At 37.7% G+C, this 18,972-nt stretch overlaps 1 protein-coding gene across 6 annotated transcripts in view; it reads right to left on the reverse strand.

Moving 5' to 3' along the window:
• SPAG9 (sperm associated antigen 9) overlaps positions 1-18,972 on the reverse strand; it is a 131,693-nt gene that overhangs the window by 33,244 nt on the left and 79,477 nt on the right. For all 6 annotated transcript variants that reach the window (XM_053893178.1, XM_053893179.1, XM_053893180.1 and 3 more), the window contains 6 exons: positions 14,644-14,851; positions 14,035-14,134; positions 8,504-8,625; positions 1,905-1,962; positions 747-899; positions 261-312 (listed from right to left, as the gene is read on the reverse strand). In XM_053893178.1, coding sequence (XP_053749153.1) covers positions 261-312; positions 747-899; positions 1,905-1,962; positions 8,504-8,625; positions 14,035-14,134; positions 14,644-14,851 — 693 coding nt within the window. The remainder of the gene's footprint in view (positions 1-260; positions 313-746; positions 900-1,904; positions 1,963-8,503; positions 8,626-14,034; positions 14,135-14,643; positions 14,852-18,972) is intronic.

The following is an 18,972-nucleotide window of genomic DNA, read 5'->3' on the forward strand; positions in this document are numbered from 1 at the left end:
AGCCAGCAGGGGAGGGGCAGAGAGAGAGGGAGAGGGAAGATCCCAAGCAGGCTCCATGCTGTCAGCGCTAAGCCAGATGGGGGGCTCGATCCGACAAACCGTGAGATTATGACCTGAGCTGAACTAGTCGGGCGCTTAACCAACTGAGCCACCCAGATGCCCCCCGACTTTCTTTTTATAATGCTATATCTAAAGATTAACAAGATTTTCTTGAAATACCAAAATGTGGGAAGAAAAACAGTCCAAGATTGTAAACCTACATCATCATCGTCTTTTGCTTTTTGTCGTGCATCTTCAGCTTCTGCGCGAGCTCTAGGGGAAAAACGGAACATGTTATTTGAGTTGCATTCATCTTTTCAAGGACTAAAAGAGTAGGTCACAAATGTTAATCAACACTAAGTGATTATCTGTCTCTTTCCGGAGTATTTAGCTGCTTTCACTTAGGGCAACACTGATGTAGCACTGTTCTCAGGGAAAAAACCGGTGTCGAAGAAAGCGGGGTGAAGGAAAATAATGACTATTGCTAATTTCCTTACTAGCAAATTTTAGAATGGTTCTACTAACTTTCTTCACATCATGACAGACCCAGAATGTGATCGTGGTACCACGGGGTGAGAGGAGGGGCAGGCTCACGGCACAGCTGCCTTTTCCTAGGCAGCTGGTACCCGTCTCGGGGTGATGCCTGGGCCCCTCTGTGGTACACCGGCAAAGACAGGTGGGGTCAGAAGATTCCAGAGAAAACTTACTTCCTAAGCTCTTCCTCCAGCTCCTTGTTCTTTTCCTCCAGCTTCAGTTTGGCCTGTTTCACAGCCTCCAGCTCCCCTTGTAGCACATCTTTCTCACAGGTCAGCTCATCCACCTTTGCTATCAAATCATTCTTCACTACATTCAGAGCATTTCTAAGAAACACATATTTCCAGCGTATCATTACAAATAAATACTCTTTCTGTCTTTCAGCTTATTCTCTTACAGACTCAAGTAATTATACAACCAAAGCTGAATAATTGAATACTTTAGAGATATTCCATGTGGTGCCATTTGTAAATAAAGATTAAAAAAAAAAAGAGCAACCATCTAAGTTTTTACTCTTGTCACTTATCGAAGAATACACGGATAAAGCAAGGCAGATCACCAACTAATGAAAATGACAGAATTAGCTAAGATTAAATTTTTATAAAATGGCATCATCCATACGTGTACTGTTGTTAAGTTCTGAAAAAAAATATTACCTAATCAATAAAGTAAGGTTTATCCTTGAATTTACCTTTAATAATTGATGAGGAAAAAAAGTCTAAAGAAAAAAAAACTGGAAAAAATCTAACATATAGATCTTTTGGGTACAGGTAGGTATAGTGCCTCTAACTGCATTCTATTTTGGATATACCTGGGTGTTCCAAAGATGCTCTGACACAGCAAGTTAACAAAGGGCCACAGTCTGCTTCGCCACATGACTCAGAACCTGCCTGAGCCCAATATGTCTGAGGGCCTAAGACCCCCAAAATTATACCTGAAAACCTCCAATTACGGAGGAGAGCTCTGAAAAGGTGGCCTGGGTATACATCGAAACATGTATGCAGAAATAAAGACACCCCAGAGGAAAAAGGTAAGAAAACAGGCATTCCAGGGGAAGGAGCAAAAAAAGCATAGGACATATGCAGAAGGTTAAGAGAAAGGCATGCACACTTGTAGAATGGAAAGGAGATGAAAAATATTTCTGCAAAAACCAGAGCAAACAAAACATATCCATCAGTGAAAGTAAGTCCCATCACCCATTTCAGAAGGGGAACGAGATAGGGTAGCGAGCCTGCAGTTGCATGCTGTGTTCATTTGAACAAGGGTCACTGACTCAGATGAGAAAATTCAGTATCTTGTGCTTCTTGTTAAAATTTTGGATATATACTTACTTGGTTTCCAACAGTTGTGTATTTTCTAATATAAGATTCTCAACTTCACGACCCATTCCTACCAAAACAATAAAATAAGAACTCTCAAGACACATTATCAATAATTACATAAACTTGTATTATAGTAAACTATAGGCTCAAATTTTAATTTATAAATTTTACCTGTCCTTTAGTAACCTTATTTTGTCTATAATTTCATTTGATATATCTACTTGTGTAGGTTATAAAATTATAATTATCAATCACAAAACAAAGCTAAAGATTTTGTTAGCCAATTCTTTATAACTGTTAGTCTATATTTTGTTTCTCATAGATAGTATTTCAAAATGATTAAGACTTTTCTGCCAAATATTCTAAAAAGTAGCAGTACTTAGAGAAAAAAAAAAAGAGTAAGCATTAATACAGATCAAAAATCATTTCCAAATCACTGCTGATATTGTAGGCTTTTGCCTAAAAATTAGGTCTTACTAAGAGAGAACTGGCAGAAACAAGGCCAAAGAAAGACGGAACCCCAATGCAGATGAAACCTTACCAAAGAAATTATGGTCTTAAAGCCCATGCATTCCATGTAAAGCAAAAACAAAGAACAAGAAATGTTTTATGTAAGAAACAGCATGAAAAAAGATTATTAATCTGTAAAGTTTTATGCATGATATGAAATACATCTGGAATCACAGTGTTATGATTTAATGCATAATGATGTGCAAAAGACAGAAATTAAGATGATTTCCTTCATTTATAAGGATGCTCTTTGATATGTTTTACCAATTCTTTTACACAATGAAAACGGATTAGAATGAAAACCCCACATCAATAATATAAAGTTTCCCTCAAAGTGCCACCTCTGAAATGATAATGTTCAGTTATTACTTTACAGAATCCTGTTTAATAATTTAACGAGGACTGTAAGGTCGGCAGAGCATTCAATGCAAGATCCAATGCAATGATCTTTAGGGAGAAGAAAGTTATTTAATTTGCTAATTATAAGAAACTGAAGAAATAAAACAACACACTAGGGAATGTACCTCAAAAAGTTACCAAATCAAAAAAGCAAAATAAAGCAAAACAAAAGACCCATCACTCACTTAACCCAGCTAATGCTGGAAAATACACATTCAGCGGAAGAAGTAATATTCACACAACCCAGCAAAACAGAAGGGAAATATCCTAAAGAAATATTTCTAAAGAAAACTACATAAGGAAAAGGAATTGTTTTTTCTTTAAATATTTTTTTTAAAGGTAGTATTTCTAATGATTTAAAGATTATTTAAAACAAAACCAACTTAGGAATGCTAAAAATTCAATGCTTACATATACGGAACTCATATTTTGTCTATTATAATTATCTCAAATACTCTCAAAGATCAGGGTACTTCTACCATGAAGAATTAAATGTCAGAAACAGTAGCTTATTTAATCATCTATATATTCTTCAAAAAGTGAAAATAAAGACAAACTAAAAAAGTTTCCAGATTCCAATTCCAAAATGAATTTTGGCAAGATACTGCTGAAATATGTGCTTTAAACACTAATGTTAACTTCCAATAAAGCTTTACAGTCAGAAGAAATAGGGTTTAGATTGGTTGAAAAAAGCTTATGTAATGACTGCGTTTGCTATAAACTCTCAAGCATGTAGGGAGATAAGCATAAAAGCTGAAAATATATGGAAGGCAAAAAAAAAAAAAATAGTTGAGCAGAAAAAAATGATGAGAAAGCATTACATGAGGATAGCAGCCAAGAACACCTAGCTTAAAAAGCAGTAATATTAAAGTATTTAAAAGCATACACACCAGAATATTCCCCTGGGTAAGCAGCCCAAGAGAAAAATGAATGAGAATCACAATTAGATTGTTTTCAGAAAGCAAGATCTATGCTCATTTGTTTCAAAATGAGAGAAAGGAGACAATAAAATTTAAAAGATGTAGAGAAACCAACCATTAGCTGAACACAATGTAAATATTATAAATAAGAAAAAATCTTGAAATATGTACCATATGGGAATCATATCTGATAATGTAGTTTCTAAAGTTTACACATTCTCAGGAAGAGTTCTCTCAAAATCGAGTGTATAAATTTAATATGTGGTCAATAGGATTGTGCAAAATTTTCACTTTGAAATGTACTGATAAAAACTAACTCCTAACTATAAGAAAAACATAACTTGAAGTGGCCCCACTTCTATTCAAGGCTTCAACCAAACATAAACGTAGATCTAACATATTTGCCAACTTTACCTATTAAAAAACAAGCAAACTGCCTGGCAGTTTTGTAAATCATAGAAGTCTCCCTTGGATGTTAGTACCAATCCTCAAGCTACGTCCATAGCTGGGCCTCCAAATGATCTGTTAATCCCTTGAGAAAGTATGCACAATTTTGTCTACCTATACATGCATTTTCCCAAAAGTACACTGCTTTCTTACAAATTCTCCCATAAAGGAGTTTTAATTCTAAAAGGTGAAAGAATCACAGATTTAGAGGTGAAATAAAACTAATAGAACTACGTAGCAATCCATTCACTAAACTGCTGTGTTGTGTGCTAAAGATTCACTAGTGAGCAAAGGACAGAGTTGTCTTGGCCACACAGAGCTTAGAGCCCCAGGGAAAGGAGTATGTATACAATTATAGTAAAGAACAAAGTGTGGCACATCGAAGAAAGTGAGGTCCATGAGAATACATTTCATGGACAATGGAGCTTTAACTAGGGGATCAAAGCAGAATTCCAACAAGAGGATATGCAAGGGGATATAGAAAGACATAGATACATAGATTTTTTTTTTTTTTTTTTTTTAAAGAAAGGGAGTAAACAAGCTTTGGTGATTGGTTCTCAAGGAAGCAGGAGAGTTCCTGAATGGAGAACTGAGTGGACACTGAGCTCATTCATTCACTGAGACAGTACACGCTGGGGTAGGAATAGCCTTGAGGAACAGGACAACGAATGATGAACTGAGCTTTAGGCACATCAAGTGTAAAGCCCTATAAATCATCTTAGAGGTGTCTTGTGGCCTGCCTGGAAGTAGTAGTCTGGGGCTCTAGAAAAAGATCTTAGAAGGAGATAAAAACTGTGGAGCACTTTTCTATGAAAGCCAAGAAACAAGAGCAAATAAGATTTCGCAAAGAAGCATGCCTGGGGCACTGATATCTGAAAGGTGGGGAGAGAAGAGGATCCTGTAAAGAAGACTGGAAAAGAAAAGAGGCAGGAAAGAATGCAGGAAAGTCTGTTATCACAGAAATTCAGCAAAGATGGTGTTAAAGACAAATGCTACCTGAGAAGTCATATGAAAGAATGTAGATGGAACCAGAAGGAACCGCTGGATATAGCAAACAAGAAGGCTGTTTCAGGCAAGGAGAGTGCAGGGAAGAATGTCCACACAGACTGCAGGAGAAGAGGTGCGAGTGGGAAAAGGGAGATCCTGCCAATTTAAAGTACCTACACATTCAAAAAGTCCGCTTTGTTCACTGATGTATCACAAGCATCTGGGAGATACCTCACTGATACTGCTGCATAAAGCAGAAATGCAAAGAAAGTGAGCGACTGGGTGGAAAGGTGCTGAAGGTATAGGGTCAGAAGAGGGCAGTACTTTGATTTTTAAATGGAAAAGATCTGAACATGCTTAAATGAGAATAGAAGAAGTAAAGACAGAAAAGTTAAAAATATAGAAGATAACAAGAGAAAGAAAATCCCAAGAGTAGGATGTATGATTTCCAAGTTCTAGAAAGTGGCCATAGAGAATACATGACTAAAGTGAATAGAAAAAGAACTGATGAAAATAAAGTCAAAGGATAAGGACAAATGGGGGTGGGGGGAGGTGCCTCTTTTAAATTAAAATCAGAAAAAAATACTCTAAATGCTGAGTATAGGCATAATGATTGCGAAAATTTATATCCTTGAACAAGAAAAGAGTTCTACAATAATATAGTAATTAAGAAAATGAATAATGAATCACAGAAATGGACTATGTACTTATTTATCAACCCAAGTCAATTAAAGAACTTTGGGAAACAATTTTGTTAGTTTCACTATCTTCCATTTAGTATTACACTTCAATTGCTATCACAGAACTGTACAGAAGAGAAGCCAGGGAACACATGTATGACTTGGAAATTTCATTTACCATCTTTGACCACAAGGTATTCATGTAAGCATGAGTCACTACACTTAAGGTAATAGAGTAAAATCTTCTAATCTGGAACATTCTAGAGAAAAATATATCGGTATCTGAAAAAGGGAAAAGACACTAGTTTACAGTCTATTTCTTATTTTCGAAGTAGAAAGGAAACCAGAGTTATCAGGATTTTGCTGTTAACCTATTCATTATGCTTAATTTTCTGACTTAAAGAGTGGAAGCTTTCATCTGATTTAAAAGACCACAATTATCTCTAAATACTATGTGGCTTCTTAACTCTTTACAAAAAGTTAAGTTTGGAACCACCAACCTCAAAAATTATATTATTCAATATTGGATTATGAAGTAATAAAGAGTATACATTAAAAAAGCACTTCATTCATGGGGTACCTGGGTGGCTCAGTCTGACTCAAGCATCTGACTCTTGATTTCACCTCAAGTCATGATCTCACTGTTAGTGAGTTGGAGCCCTGCATCAGGCTCTGCGCTGCCTGCATGGAGCCTGCTTGGGTTCCTCTCTCCCTCTCTCTCTGCCCTTCCTCTGCTTCCTCATTTTCTCTCTTTCTCTCTCTCTCAAAATAAATGAATAAACTTTAAAAAAAAAAAAAAGTGCTTCACTCTGGTTAAATACAAAGAGCAGCATGAAAGAATTTTGGGGGGTATATTGATTCTGCTGGTGATTATAAATTGTGCCCATTTGTCAAAACTCAAAAAATTCACCATAAAGAGTGAATCTTACTGTATATAATAAACACTTAAAAATTCTTCTTTCTAACATTTTTTGCATATACCCTTCAATTTTGCCAGGGACTCAGTTTCCTAAACAGAACTTTTTATGCATAATTAAATGTTAACTAAAGTTACAGTGTAAATTTAAATGTTAAAAAATGGAGTGTTCCTTAAGAATTAATCTTTAGCCCTCCTTGAGAAATGCAAACTCATTCAACTGCTTCCAATCTTTTACTTAGACTTTAACAGTGGAAGTCTATGACTAACTGAGAATAGTTTTATTTATGATAAACTTTCAATCTCCCTTGTGAAATAGACTGTGAGCTCCATTTAGACACAACTTACATTTCCTTCAAAAAATACTTCAAACTTTTGAGGACATAATGGTAATCAATAAATTTAACACAAATTAACGCAAGCAATCCCATTCTATATTCACAAGAACTAACAAAGAGCACCTTTTGAGAACACTATATAGTCTTTATTATAATTACACTAATAGATACAAAAACTTTTTTTAGAGACCAGTATCTATTCCAAAGGCATAGGTTTTTAATACTGTAAGATTTTCAATTTCTGTAAGGTTTTAAATTATAAGAAGGGTACATCAAAGCTAACTGACATTAAGTCAGAATCTCATAATTATCATTAAAAGAAACTTTATGGATCACCTAGAGCAGGAGTCTACACATTCTTTATGTAAAGGGTCAGATGGTGACTCTTTTGTCTTTGTAAGCCATATGATCTCTGTTACCGACTACTGAACTGCTGTTGGGTCCAAAGCAACTACACATAATAAGTAAACAAATGATAGTGGCTGTGTTCTAATAAAGTTTGATTCATACACACAGGAGAGGAGCTGGATTTGGGTCAGTGAGCCACAGCTGGCTCAATCTTTGAACAAGAATCCAGTTCCTTCATTTCATAGTTAAGAAACTAAGATTGGGAGAGGATAAGCCATTTGGCAAAGGTCACCAGACAAGTACTGGAAGAGCTAAATGCAGTATTCTTTTCAAACCAGGTGTTCTTCAACAACACAAACTCAAAACTGATTACATCCCATAAAGCTAAAACAGAATACTCTGTGAAATCTCAGAAAAAAAACAAGTATTATATACTCTTACTTAATTAAAGTCAACAGAATTTAAAGAAATCTACTTAAGGGGCACCTGAGTGGCTGTCAGTTGAGCACCTGACTTCAGCTCAGGTCATGATCTCGCGGTTTGTGAGTTCGAGCACCACATCAGGCTTGCTGCTGTCAGCACAGAGCCTGATTTGGATCCTCTGGCCCCCTCTCACTGCCCCTCCCCCACCTGCACTCTCCCCAAAATCAGTAAATATTAAAAAAAAAAAAAAAAGAAAGAAAAAAGAAAAGAAATGTACTTAAGCCAGGAACTATCTATCAGTCTATACACATACACATACACATACACACACACACACACACCCCACTGTGCTCCTTATGTGTAATATTGTTCTTGGAATATAGCACAGACTCAATAAAATGTGCTATGTGAATTTCAAAATACAAATTTAAATGCAATTCAATTTGAGAGATATCCACATGCAAAGATGCTTTCATTTAAAATTTTCATAATCTCAAAGAATACTTTCCTATTAATTACCTGAAAGTGCAATCACTGTGTGCTACTGAACTGTTGAGGACATTTTAAAGTAATGTTCAATTAAATCATTTAAAATCTATTTTTAAAACAGTATGATACTTCTTCAGATAAGCTATCATACCTAGTAAATCCGCTCCTTCATCCACATCTCCAATTAAGCCTGAGCCAGCTGAAGACAGTTCTTCAAAGAGGGATTCTGTATTGCGATCAAAAGCTTTGTTCTCTATGCCTTTGGTGGGAGTGCTATGCAACAAAAACAACACAAACAAATCAACAAATGTTACAAAGACGTTGTCAACAGTGTAAAATGAATACAATAGGCAAGTAATTGCCTATTAAATTTATATTTAATACAAAACATAATTTCAAAAGATTTCTGAAAGGTTTCCTAAGCAATTCTCATCAAATTTCACAGATACAATGACTGAAGAGGGGTGCCTGGGTGGCTCAGTCGGTTGAACATCTGACTTTAATTTCAGCTCGGGATCTCACAGTTGTGGGATCAAGCCCCACGCTGGGCTCTGTGCTGATAGCATGGAGTCTGCCTGGGATTCTCCCTCTCCCTCTGTACGCCCCCCCACGCCCCCCCCCCCCCACAACAGCATTCTCTCTCTCTCAAAATAAATAAATAAACATTTATAACAAAAAAAAACAAAAGAACTGTGGAAGAAAATACAGAATGAAAATACAGAATGACAGCCAACAGAGCACTGTTCTGCGTGGCACCTGGCACTGTATAAGCGCCTTACCAAGAATGCCTTACTGAATCCTCGCACCTACTCTATAAAGGAGGTGCTATCATCCCAATTTTATAGAAGAGGAAACTAAAGAGATTTAGGAACTTGCCAAGATTGTCCAGCAAATGAGAGAAAGAGGCAGGATTCAAACCTAGACAGTCAGGTTTCAGAATGCATGATGTTAACTACCGTGTTATATGTTATCTGGGTATAACTTGGCATGGCTGTTTTATTTTTCTTTTAAGGGAAATTACAGAATCTATTAAAATTTATAATATAAATACCCACTGACCCAAAAAGCCAATGTCTAAAAAAATTCATAAAAAAACCCTGTCATAAGAAGGAAATTACAAATGTAAAAGGATGATCAGAGTAGCATTCCTATAGTAGCTAAAATTGAAATGACCTAACTGATCATTAACAGGACAGAGGTAAGTTATGGATATACATAAAAGTTAAAAACTTTTAACTTTATAGTTAAAAACATCAAAGTAGAGCTTTACAAACTAAAGAAGCCCATTATATAGAGGTGCTTTTTGTTTTTGTTTTTTTAAAGCAAGTTACAAAACAGTGTATATATAAGCCCTTTATTGCAGGAATATGGAAGGAAATGGGGAAATGTTTGTGTGTGCACTAACATTATCCTGCACAGGATTTCTAGTTAAACTTGGTGGACTAGACATAGTCATTTGTCACCCAATAGGACATAGAAAATAGATAAAGAAATTGCAGCAGACGAAATGTGAACAAAATTCTGTTAAGACAGATAACAGGCCAGTAACAGAAACGGATTTGACAGACCAGAAAAATCCGATAAGCCACTGGGGTTTAGGGAGGAATGAACACAGCACGTTGCCAGAACCTCTGAGAAGCCCAGGAATTGAAGGAACCAGCAATCTATAGACAGGTGCATGCAAGGGGGAGCCTAAAACAGAAGGATGGGACAAAAGCACAAGAAACCCTATGACAGTGAGGTCCAATCCTCCGGAACAGTGACACCTTCCCCCCCCCCCCCCCCCGCCCCCAGAGAACTCTTGCTTTTGGCTCAGCTCCTGATCTCAAGGTCATGAGACTGAGCCCCATGTCAGCATGGAGTCTGCTTAAGATTCTCTCTCCGTCTCTCTGCCCCCGCCCTGCTACTAACCTAAGCCTAAGCAAACAAAACAAAATCCCACTAGGGTTTTACTGAGTCCAGAAAAACAAAGTTGTAAAAGAAAGTAAATGTAATCAATATATTCTGTGGCTAAGCTGTGATCAGTATTTATATAGTCATGATGATTTAAATAATGAATGTTAATTTAGCAAACACAGAGACAGAATTATATTGGGAAGATGAAAGGAAGGATGGTGATTTAAGGAGCTATCCTTGTCATCTTTCACTGTAAAGCCAACAGCTAGTATCAGCGTTTTTAAAATCTGGTTCCTTGGGGCACCTGGGTGGCTCTGTCAGTTAAGCATCCGACTTCAGCTCACGTCATGAACTCACTGTTCATGGGTTCAAGCCCCATTTCGGGCTCTGTGCTGACAGCTTAGAGCCTGGAGCTTCAGATTCTGTGTCTCCCTCTCTCTCTGTTCCTCCCCTGCTCTCACTCTCTGTCTCTGTCTCTCTCTGTCAAAAAAAAAAAATAAATAAAGATTTAAAAAAAATTTTTAATTACAAAAATAAAATAAAATCAGGTTCCTCATTTAATCCACAGAACACAGAAAGTGATTTGAGTGACCGTTGTCTCCATTCTAGATGCACAGGAGTGTAGCTAATTCATTAGCACAAGGGATGCCCTAGGGCATTAGGACTTAATTTTCTCACAGAATCTCAGCTGAGAAACAGAAGGAGCAAGGAAGAGAACCATCAGGATGTGATTCCGATACCTGAAGAAAAATGGCAAAAGAGAACTAAGACGTGGCTGCCGCCACACCACAGTCTCAGCTGTGCCGAAGCACAAGTTCTCCATGGACAACCTGTGAAGGCTGCTCTAGTGAGGTCAATTGGGGCTCAACATGCTGGGGGAGAGTTGAGCTCGACATTGACCTGCCCCACAAGAAGGTTGGTATCAATTCTGAGCACAGCATGGACACTCGCTGGAGACCCTGGGAAAACAGGCAAGGCTGTTTCCCACCTCGGCCCCAAGTAGCAAGGGCCTGGATCCCTGCTCCCAGGACGGACCAAAGGGGGCATGACGCTGATCCCTCTCCTGCCTTCTAGACAGACCTGGGGCCTGGCAGTCCTGCCCAGCAAGGCGAGTTCCTACAGAGAGCCTTCCTCGCCCTGTTCGTTTCCCCAGAAAAGTTGAGCCACTTTTGTGGGGGCGGGGGGTGGGGGCTGGTGGGAGAGAAAAAGATAATGAAGAAGAGAGAGACACTGCCTACTGGGAATGGGAACGAGGGGTAGGCAGGGGCAAGGGACTACTACTGCCCTTCAAATTTTGTATTATTACCACTTGACCTTAATACTGCATACATGTAGGAGTCTAATAAAAATAATATTTTTAACTTTTACAGAGGTTCAGAATGACAAAAGCACACAAGTGCTTATAAGCAGCAGCATCTCCTAGGCTTAGGAGAGGACACATAAAAAGTAAATTTCACTTTTTACACTCTGCATTGTTTACACCTTTAAATAAACAGTAAGGAAAAGATGTTTTTGGGAATGCAAGCTGGTGCAGCCACTCTGGAAAACAGTATGGAGGTGCCTCAAAAAAACTAAAAATAGAACTACCCTACGACTCAGCAATTGCACTACTAGGCATTTATCCAAGGGATACAGGTGTGCTGTTTTGAAGGGACACATGCACCCCCATGTTTGTAGCAGCACTATCAACAATAGCCAAAATATGGAAGGAGCCCAAATGCCCATAGATGGATGAATGGATAAAGAAGATATGGTATATACATACAATGGAGTATTACTCGGCAATCAAAAAGAATGAAATCTTGCCATTTGCAACTACGTGGATGGAACTGGAGGGTATTATGGTGAGTGAAATTAGTCAGTCAGAGAAAGACAAAAATCGTATGACTTCACTCATATGAGGACTTTAAGAGAAAAAACAGATGAACATAAGGGAAGGGAAACAAAAATAATATAAAAACAGGGAGGGGGACAAAACAGAAGAGACTCATAAATATGGAGAACAAACTGAGGGTTATTGTAGGGGTTGTGGGAGGGGGGATGGGCTAAATGGATAAGGGACACAAGGAATCTACTCCTGAAATCATTGTTGCACTATATGCTAATTTGGATGTAAATTTTAAAAAATAAAAAATTAAATTAAAAAAAAGAAAAGATGTTTTCACAGGACACAGCCTTTGAAATCAGAGAGTCTTAGATTGAATGCCAGCTCCACTTGCTAACTTGGTAATCTTGGGCAAGTTACTATACAATTCTGAGCTTCCTTGACTGTTAAATGGGGATAAAGATATTTACTTCATAAGGTTGCAATTAAAACTATATTAAATGAAAAAAAAAAAAAAACTATATTAAATGAGGAGCACCTGGGTGGCTCAGTTGGTTGAGCGTCCAACTTTGGTTCGAGTCATGATCTCATGGCTTGTGAGTTTGAGCCCCGCATCAGGCATTGTGCTGAACAGAGCAGAGCCTGCTTGGGATTCTTGCTCTCTCTCTCCCTCTCTACCCCTCCCCCACTTGCTCTCAAAATAAATAAACTATATATATATATAATATATATATACATATAATATATATATAAACTATATATATATATAAATATATATATATATAAAATATTAAATGAGGATAATGACAATACCAGCTAACATTTTATTAAAGTAGGCCCTTTGCCAATGATTTAACATACATTTACTTCTCACAATCATCTTAAGTATTATCAGAATTCCTTCCTTTTTTTTTTTTTTTTTAATTTTTTAATGTTTATTTACTTTTGAGAGAAAGAGAGACAGAGGCGTGAGTTGGCGAGGGGCAGAGAGAGGGAGACACAGAATTTGAAGCAGGCTCCAGGCTCTGAGCTGTCAGCACAGAGCCCAACACAGGGCTCGAGTTCATGGACGACTAGAATTCATGGACTGCTAGATCATGACCTGAGCTGAAGTCAGACGCTTAACCAACTGAGCCACCCAGGCACCCCAGAATTCTCTTTTATGGATGAAAAAATATATCTCAGATTCAAATCCAAGGCAGTATTTGAACCCACATAGTCTTACTCTAGGTTCATGCTTTTAACCACGACTGCAGTGATCAATCAATGGTAATTTTACAGTCATTATTATTAAAGGATAAATGTTATAGATGAAATTAGGAGAAGGGAAGTAGCTCCTGTGTGACATTCTTGAACATCCACATGCTTTAGATGACATTGACTAAGATTTAGATGACACATAACAATTCTCTTGCCACCACTAAACAGCCTCCCCATGTAAAATGAGACTGATTTCTTCCAATAATGATAGCATTACAGTTTAGGGGGTGGGAGGAGCCGTTTTTGTTTTTGAGTAGGCTCCAACGCCCAGCACGGGGCTTGAACTCACGACCCTGAGATCAAGAGCCATATGCTCCACCAATTGAGCCAGCCAGGCACCCTGAAATCATTTTTTAAGGGGGTACATAATCGTTTTCCTGATCTGGGGGAAGGAACAAAGTTTGCTCACATTGTTACTTCCCCTACTCCTGTTTCTGTTTCCTCAAATTCCAGAAAGTATTGGTTACACCTTGGCTGTCTTTTTCCCCTGTCCTTCCATATGTTTCTAACCCCTGATGCTGCAATGGCAACATTTCACAAAATATTTAAACCATTTCAAAAGTGGAAACTGGAATATAATACCAACATTTCTTCAGCAAAACATTTGAATGCATTTTTTCTGCCCAGAGACCAGAGAACAATATGCTTCTGGGAGAGGCGAAAAGGAAGGATAAGATGTCTTAATTTAACATTTATGGTACCTCGAGCCTTTATATCCACTGAGATCTTTGTCCATATCCAACTCAGGAGTGGATTCAATGATTGCTTGAACTTCTGACTTCTCTTCATTTTCAGCAGAACCTTAGGAAAAGGACAAGATGACATAAACAATACATATATCCCATACTGCCCCTAATATAAAAATCCTGTTGCTTTAATGGTTGTAAATTCATCATTTCAACATAAAAAAATTTTAAGGAGTGGGTTCTAGGAAACATGGGGTTAGACAACATGTCATATTCAATTAACAGTCAATATCAGAAACCGGTTTGTTTTGGGTTTCTTGGGATACAGTCCATTGTATCCCAGGCCAGAACGCCTTGTTTTTGTTTTTTACTAACTAAGGAGTGAAACGCAGAGAAATTAAAGATGAAGACTTATGATCTAAGGCCAGGGGCAGAAAAAGACTGTTCTCCTGCGTTTCAGGCTCCCCAAACTCAGCTGTCCAAAATTTTATTTGATCATCACCTCTTTTCAGCTTATTTACAATTGAAGATAATTTTATAACTCTAAAGCAGTAACACTCCTAAAATGTATCTTTTCATACCCACATGATCTTTGCCAGAAAGTAAAGAACTGAGGTCACTTACCTGTTGATACATTTCTAGTTTCTTGAGCTACCTGTACTTCAATATGCTTGCTTATCTCTGGCTTATTTGGTGTATCTGCAACCTTCACAAATCCTTCATTATCTTCCTTTAAGGGAGTATCTGTAGGAATTACTGCCACATCTGACGCAGCTGTTGATGCTGGAGTGGTAGCTTTAGATCCTCCTTGGCTAACATCAGAAAGTTCATCCTACAAAATAAAAAGAATTATGGTAAAATCTTTAAATGATTCATTTACTTTAAACCGTTTTCTTAAATGGGTTAAGGAAAAGACTTACAGAGAGAAAATTCTATTAAAAAATCAGTAACAGTCACTGACTGAAGGGCACCCAAGTGGCTCAGTTGGTTAAGCAACCAACTTGGGCTCAGGTCATGATCTCACAGTTTGTGAGCTGGAGCCTTGTGTCAGGCTTTGTGCTGACGGCTCAGAGCCCGGAGGCTGCTTTGGATCCTGTGTCTCCCTCTTTCTTTGACCTCCCCTGCTCACCCCGTCTCTCTCTCTCAAAAATAAACAAACATTAAAGAAAAAAAAAAAAAGACTTAGTGAAGTGCTTACACATACTATTTAAAGTGTTAGCAATTATTACAATTTATAACAATATACTCTGCACAACTCTGAGAGTTCTGAAACACATGGCCTAAGGCAAAAGTATAAATAAACGTAACTTAAAAAATTAAATTATGCTATGGTGGGGGATGATCTTTAGTGACTTTTATTTCTCCCTTTAAAATGCTATCCTTTTTAACTTTTAAAGAACGTTGTTAAAAACTAACAATATACCAATCAAAATTAAAGCATACTCTAAGCTTTGTATTACACCATCTGAGAGATTTAGGTTGGTTTTGGTGCTGAGAAGTCAGAGTGTGTTCAAATTCAAATTTAAAACTCTACCCAAGTATAAGAAAGCATTTTTGTCATACGGTCAACTACTGGTGCTATGGTGGACAGAAATGACAATGAAAGCAATCAAACTTGGAGAACTTTATTACCCAAACTCTTAGCTTTACAACATTAGAACATTTTCACCTTCATTATCATCTCCTAATATTAATTTGCTATCATGAATTTTGATGTAGTGCAAATTTCACTACCAAGAGTGGCTGAACAAATATAAAACCAATTACCAGATGAGAATATAGATTTATGTAAATTGTATTTGCTGTGGCAAATCAAGAGCTCTTTATCCAGAAGATGTGGTGTGTATATACAATGGAATATTATTCAGCCATAAAAAAAGAATTAAATCTTGCCATTTGCGACATGGATGGAGCTAGAGAATATTATGCTAAGTGAAATAAGCCAGTCAAAGAAAGACAAATACCATACGATTTCAGTCATATGTGGAATTTAAGAAACAAATGAACAAAGTGGTGTGGGGGAAACAAACTGAAAACCAGACACTTCACTATCCTGAACAAAAGCATGGGTCGCAGAGGCGAGGTGGGTGGAGGGATGGGTGAAATAGATGAAGGGGATCAATGAGTATACTCATCTTGATGAGCACTGAGGAGTATATGGAACTGTTGAACCACTCTCTTATACACCTGAAACTACTATAACACTGTCAGTCTCAAATATAACACTGAGACTAAATATTTATAAATAACTGACATGATATGACTGAATATATATATTCATATATTTGTGTGTGTACATATATATACATATATATACATACATATATACATATATGTATATGTATGTATATGTGTGTGTGTGTGTATATATATATATATATATATATATATATATACTGAATAAATAACTGAAATTAAAGTTTAAAAAAAGTTCTTTATCCCTTCCACAGTGTCCTGCCCCCAACTCTTCATCCCTATCCCAGGCTCTGAGGGTTGTTGTTATTTTTTCCCCCTGATTTTTGTTTGTAAATGATGAGAGACGTAAAACATCACAGAATGTGAATGCCACTCCAGCATGAGTTACCCATTTATGAGTCTGAGTATCGTGGCTCTATTGGTGGGCTTGAGCTCTAACACATGGTTAAAACTCAAGTGTTTGCCAATGACCTTCATCCCAGAAAATGCGTGCTATTCTCCACATTTATTTCTTTTTGAAAGACAGAGAGACAGAGCGTGAGTGGGGGAGGGGCGGGGGCGGGGGGTACGACACAGAATCCGAAGCAGGCTCCAGGCTGAGCTGTCAGCACAGTTTGCAGGGCTCAAACCTACAAACCATGAGATCATGACCTGAGTTGAAGTCAGATACTTAACCGACAGAGCCACCCAAGCGCCCCTACATATATATACTTCTAAAGAAAGAGTGTACATATGACATAATTTGTAACAGCAAAAAACTGCAAACAACTTAAATGCTTCAAAACAGATTAAGCAAATTACACCATATCCATATAAGAGACTAATATGCAGCAATTAAAAACTGTGTTGTAGAAGGGTACTTCCTGAAATGGAAAATTTTCAAAATATTTTGCAAATGAGACTGGGAACTGAAAGAATTCAGTGCAGGGGTGCCTGGGAGGCTCAGCCTGTTAACCATCTGATTCTTGATTTTGGCTCAGGTCATGATCTCACGGTTATACGATTGAGTCCCTCAGCAAGGAGACTGCTTGAGATCCTCTCTCTCCCTCTGTGTCCCTCCTCCACTCACGTGCACACATGTGCACACGCACACTCTCTCTCTCTTTCAAAAACCAAAACAGAACAAAGAACAATTCAGTACAGTATGAGCAATTTAAAAAAATATGGCTAGAAAAAGCTCTGTTACAACAATGATGATTTTGATAGTGGTTGCGACTGGGTAGTTGGATAATGAGTGATTTTTGCTTTTTCTTTTGCCCTTGTTGGCATATATATATGTATATACACACACATATATATACATACATATATGCATATACATGTAAGTAGAAAAAATTACAAAACTCAGAATATAAATCTATATATGTAGTCTCAAACTTCTAGCTATATAAAGTGGCTACAGATAATAGGTAAAAAAACTTTTTACTGCTTTTAATATTTCTCGGTTTCTAAATTTTTTAACGGTAGGCACGCATTACTATCATAAAAAGGAAAAAAGTAAATTAAGTTTAAAATCAATTTGAATTGGGGCGCCTGGGTGGCTCAGTCGATTGAGCATCCGACTTCGGCTCAGGTCATGATCTCGCGGTCTGTGAGTTTGAGCCCCACGTCGGGCTCTGTGCTGACAGCTCAGAGCCTGGAGCCTGCTTCAGCTTCTGTGTCTCCCTCTCTCTCCGCTCCCCCACCCCCCACCCTCATGCTCTGTCTCTCAAAAATAAAAAAAAAAAACATTAAAAATTTTTTTTAAAAAATAAAATAAATTTGAATTAGTATAACTAGATGAAGTTATCTTTCACTTTGAAAGAAAGTTTTGAGAAAACCATTCATACTACTAATGAATTGGGAGCTATCCATTCATTACTGCCTTGTAAGTTTAAGATAACTGTTTATCTGTCACCTTAAGTGCAACACTAAATAACCATATGCTGATAAAATTAGCTATAATGTGGAGAGCCTGGGTGGCTCAGTCTGTTAAAGGTCCAACTCTTGGTTTTGACTCTGGACATGATGCCACAGTTCATGAGATGGAGCCCTGGGTCAGCAAGAGTCGGACACTTAAACAAGTGAGCCACCCAGGCACCCCACGAAGAAAATGTTTTATATTTGTCATGGGCTATCCAAATAACATGAGGTTTTTTTATCTGTAACTTACTTCCCTTTTATACTTTTACCATATAAAAATATTTTACACTCATTAAAATAGCTCACTGTGTGGGCTGTACTTCTGGATCTCAGGGACACAGCATGAGAGCTGAGGAGGGAAAAGCTGTGAATTTCAGGGGACAGTTTTCAAAAGTGGCATTTCTTGTTGGTCCCCCAAGCAGTGGTGACATAAAGCTCCTGAGATTAGTAAAAGCACTGACAGGAAAAGTATCTGCTACAGTGTTTGCTTGGAGGCACCATGTTCTTTTAAAGAAAAAAAATTTTTTAATGTTTATTTTTGAGACAGAGGAAGACAGAGCACAAGTGGGGGTTGGGGCAGAGAGAGAGGGAGACACAGAATCTGAAACAGGCTCCAGGCTCTAAGCTGTCAGCACAGAGCCCGATGCGGGGCTTGAACCCACGAACCGTGAGATCATGACCTGACCCGAAGTCGGACACTTAACCGACTGAGCCACCCAGGTGCCCCTGGAGGCACAATATTCTTACACTGCACCTACTACAAAAGAAATTATGAAATTCTGTCACTAACAATGCCTCCAACTAAGATACAGTGAAGAAATACAAGCCTAAATATTAACCTGTTAAAAGATAAAA

Source organism: Panthera pardus, unplaced genomic scaffold, assembly GCF_024362965.1.
Source record: "Panthera pardus isolate Hobbes unplaced genomic scaffold, ASM2436296v1 HiC_scaffold_3, whole genome shotgun sequence".
Classification (NCBI taxonomy): domain Eukaryota; kingdom Metazoa; phylum Chordata; class Mammalia; order Carnivora; family Felidae; genus Panthera; species Panthera pardus.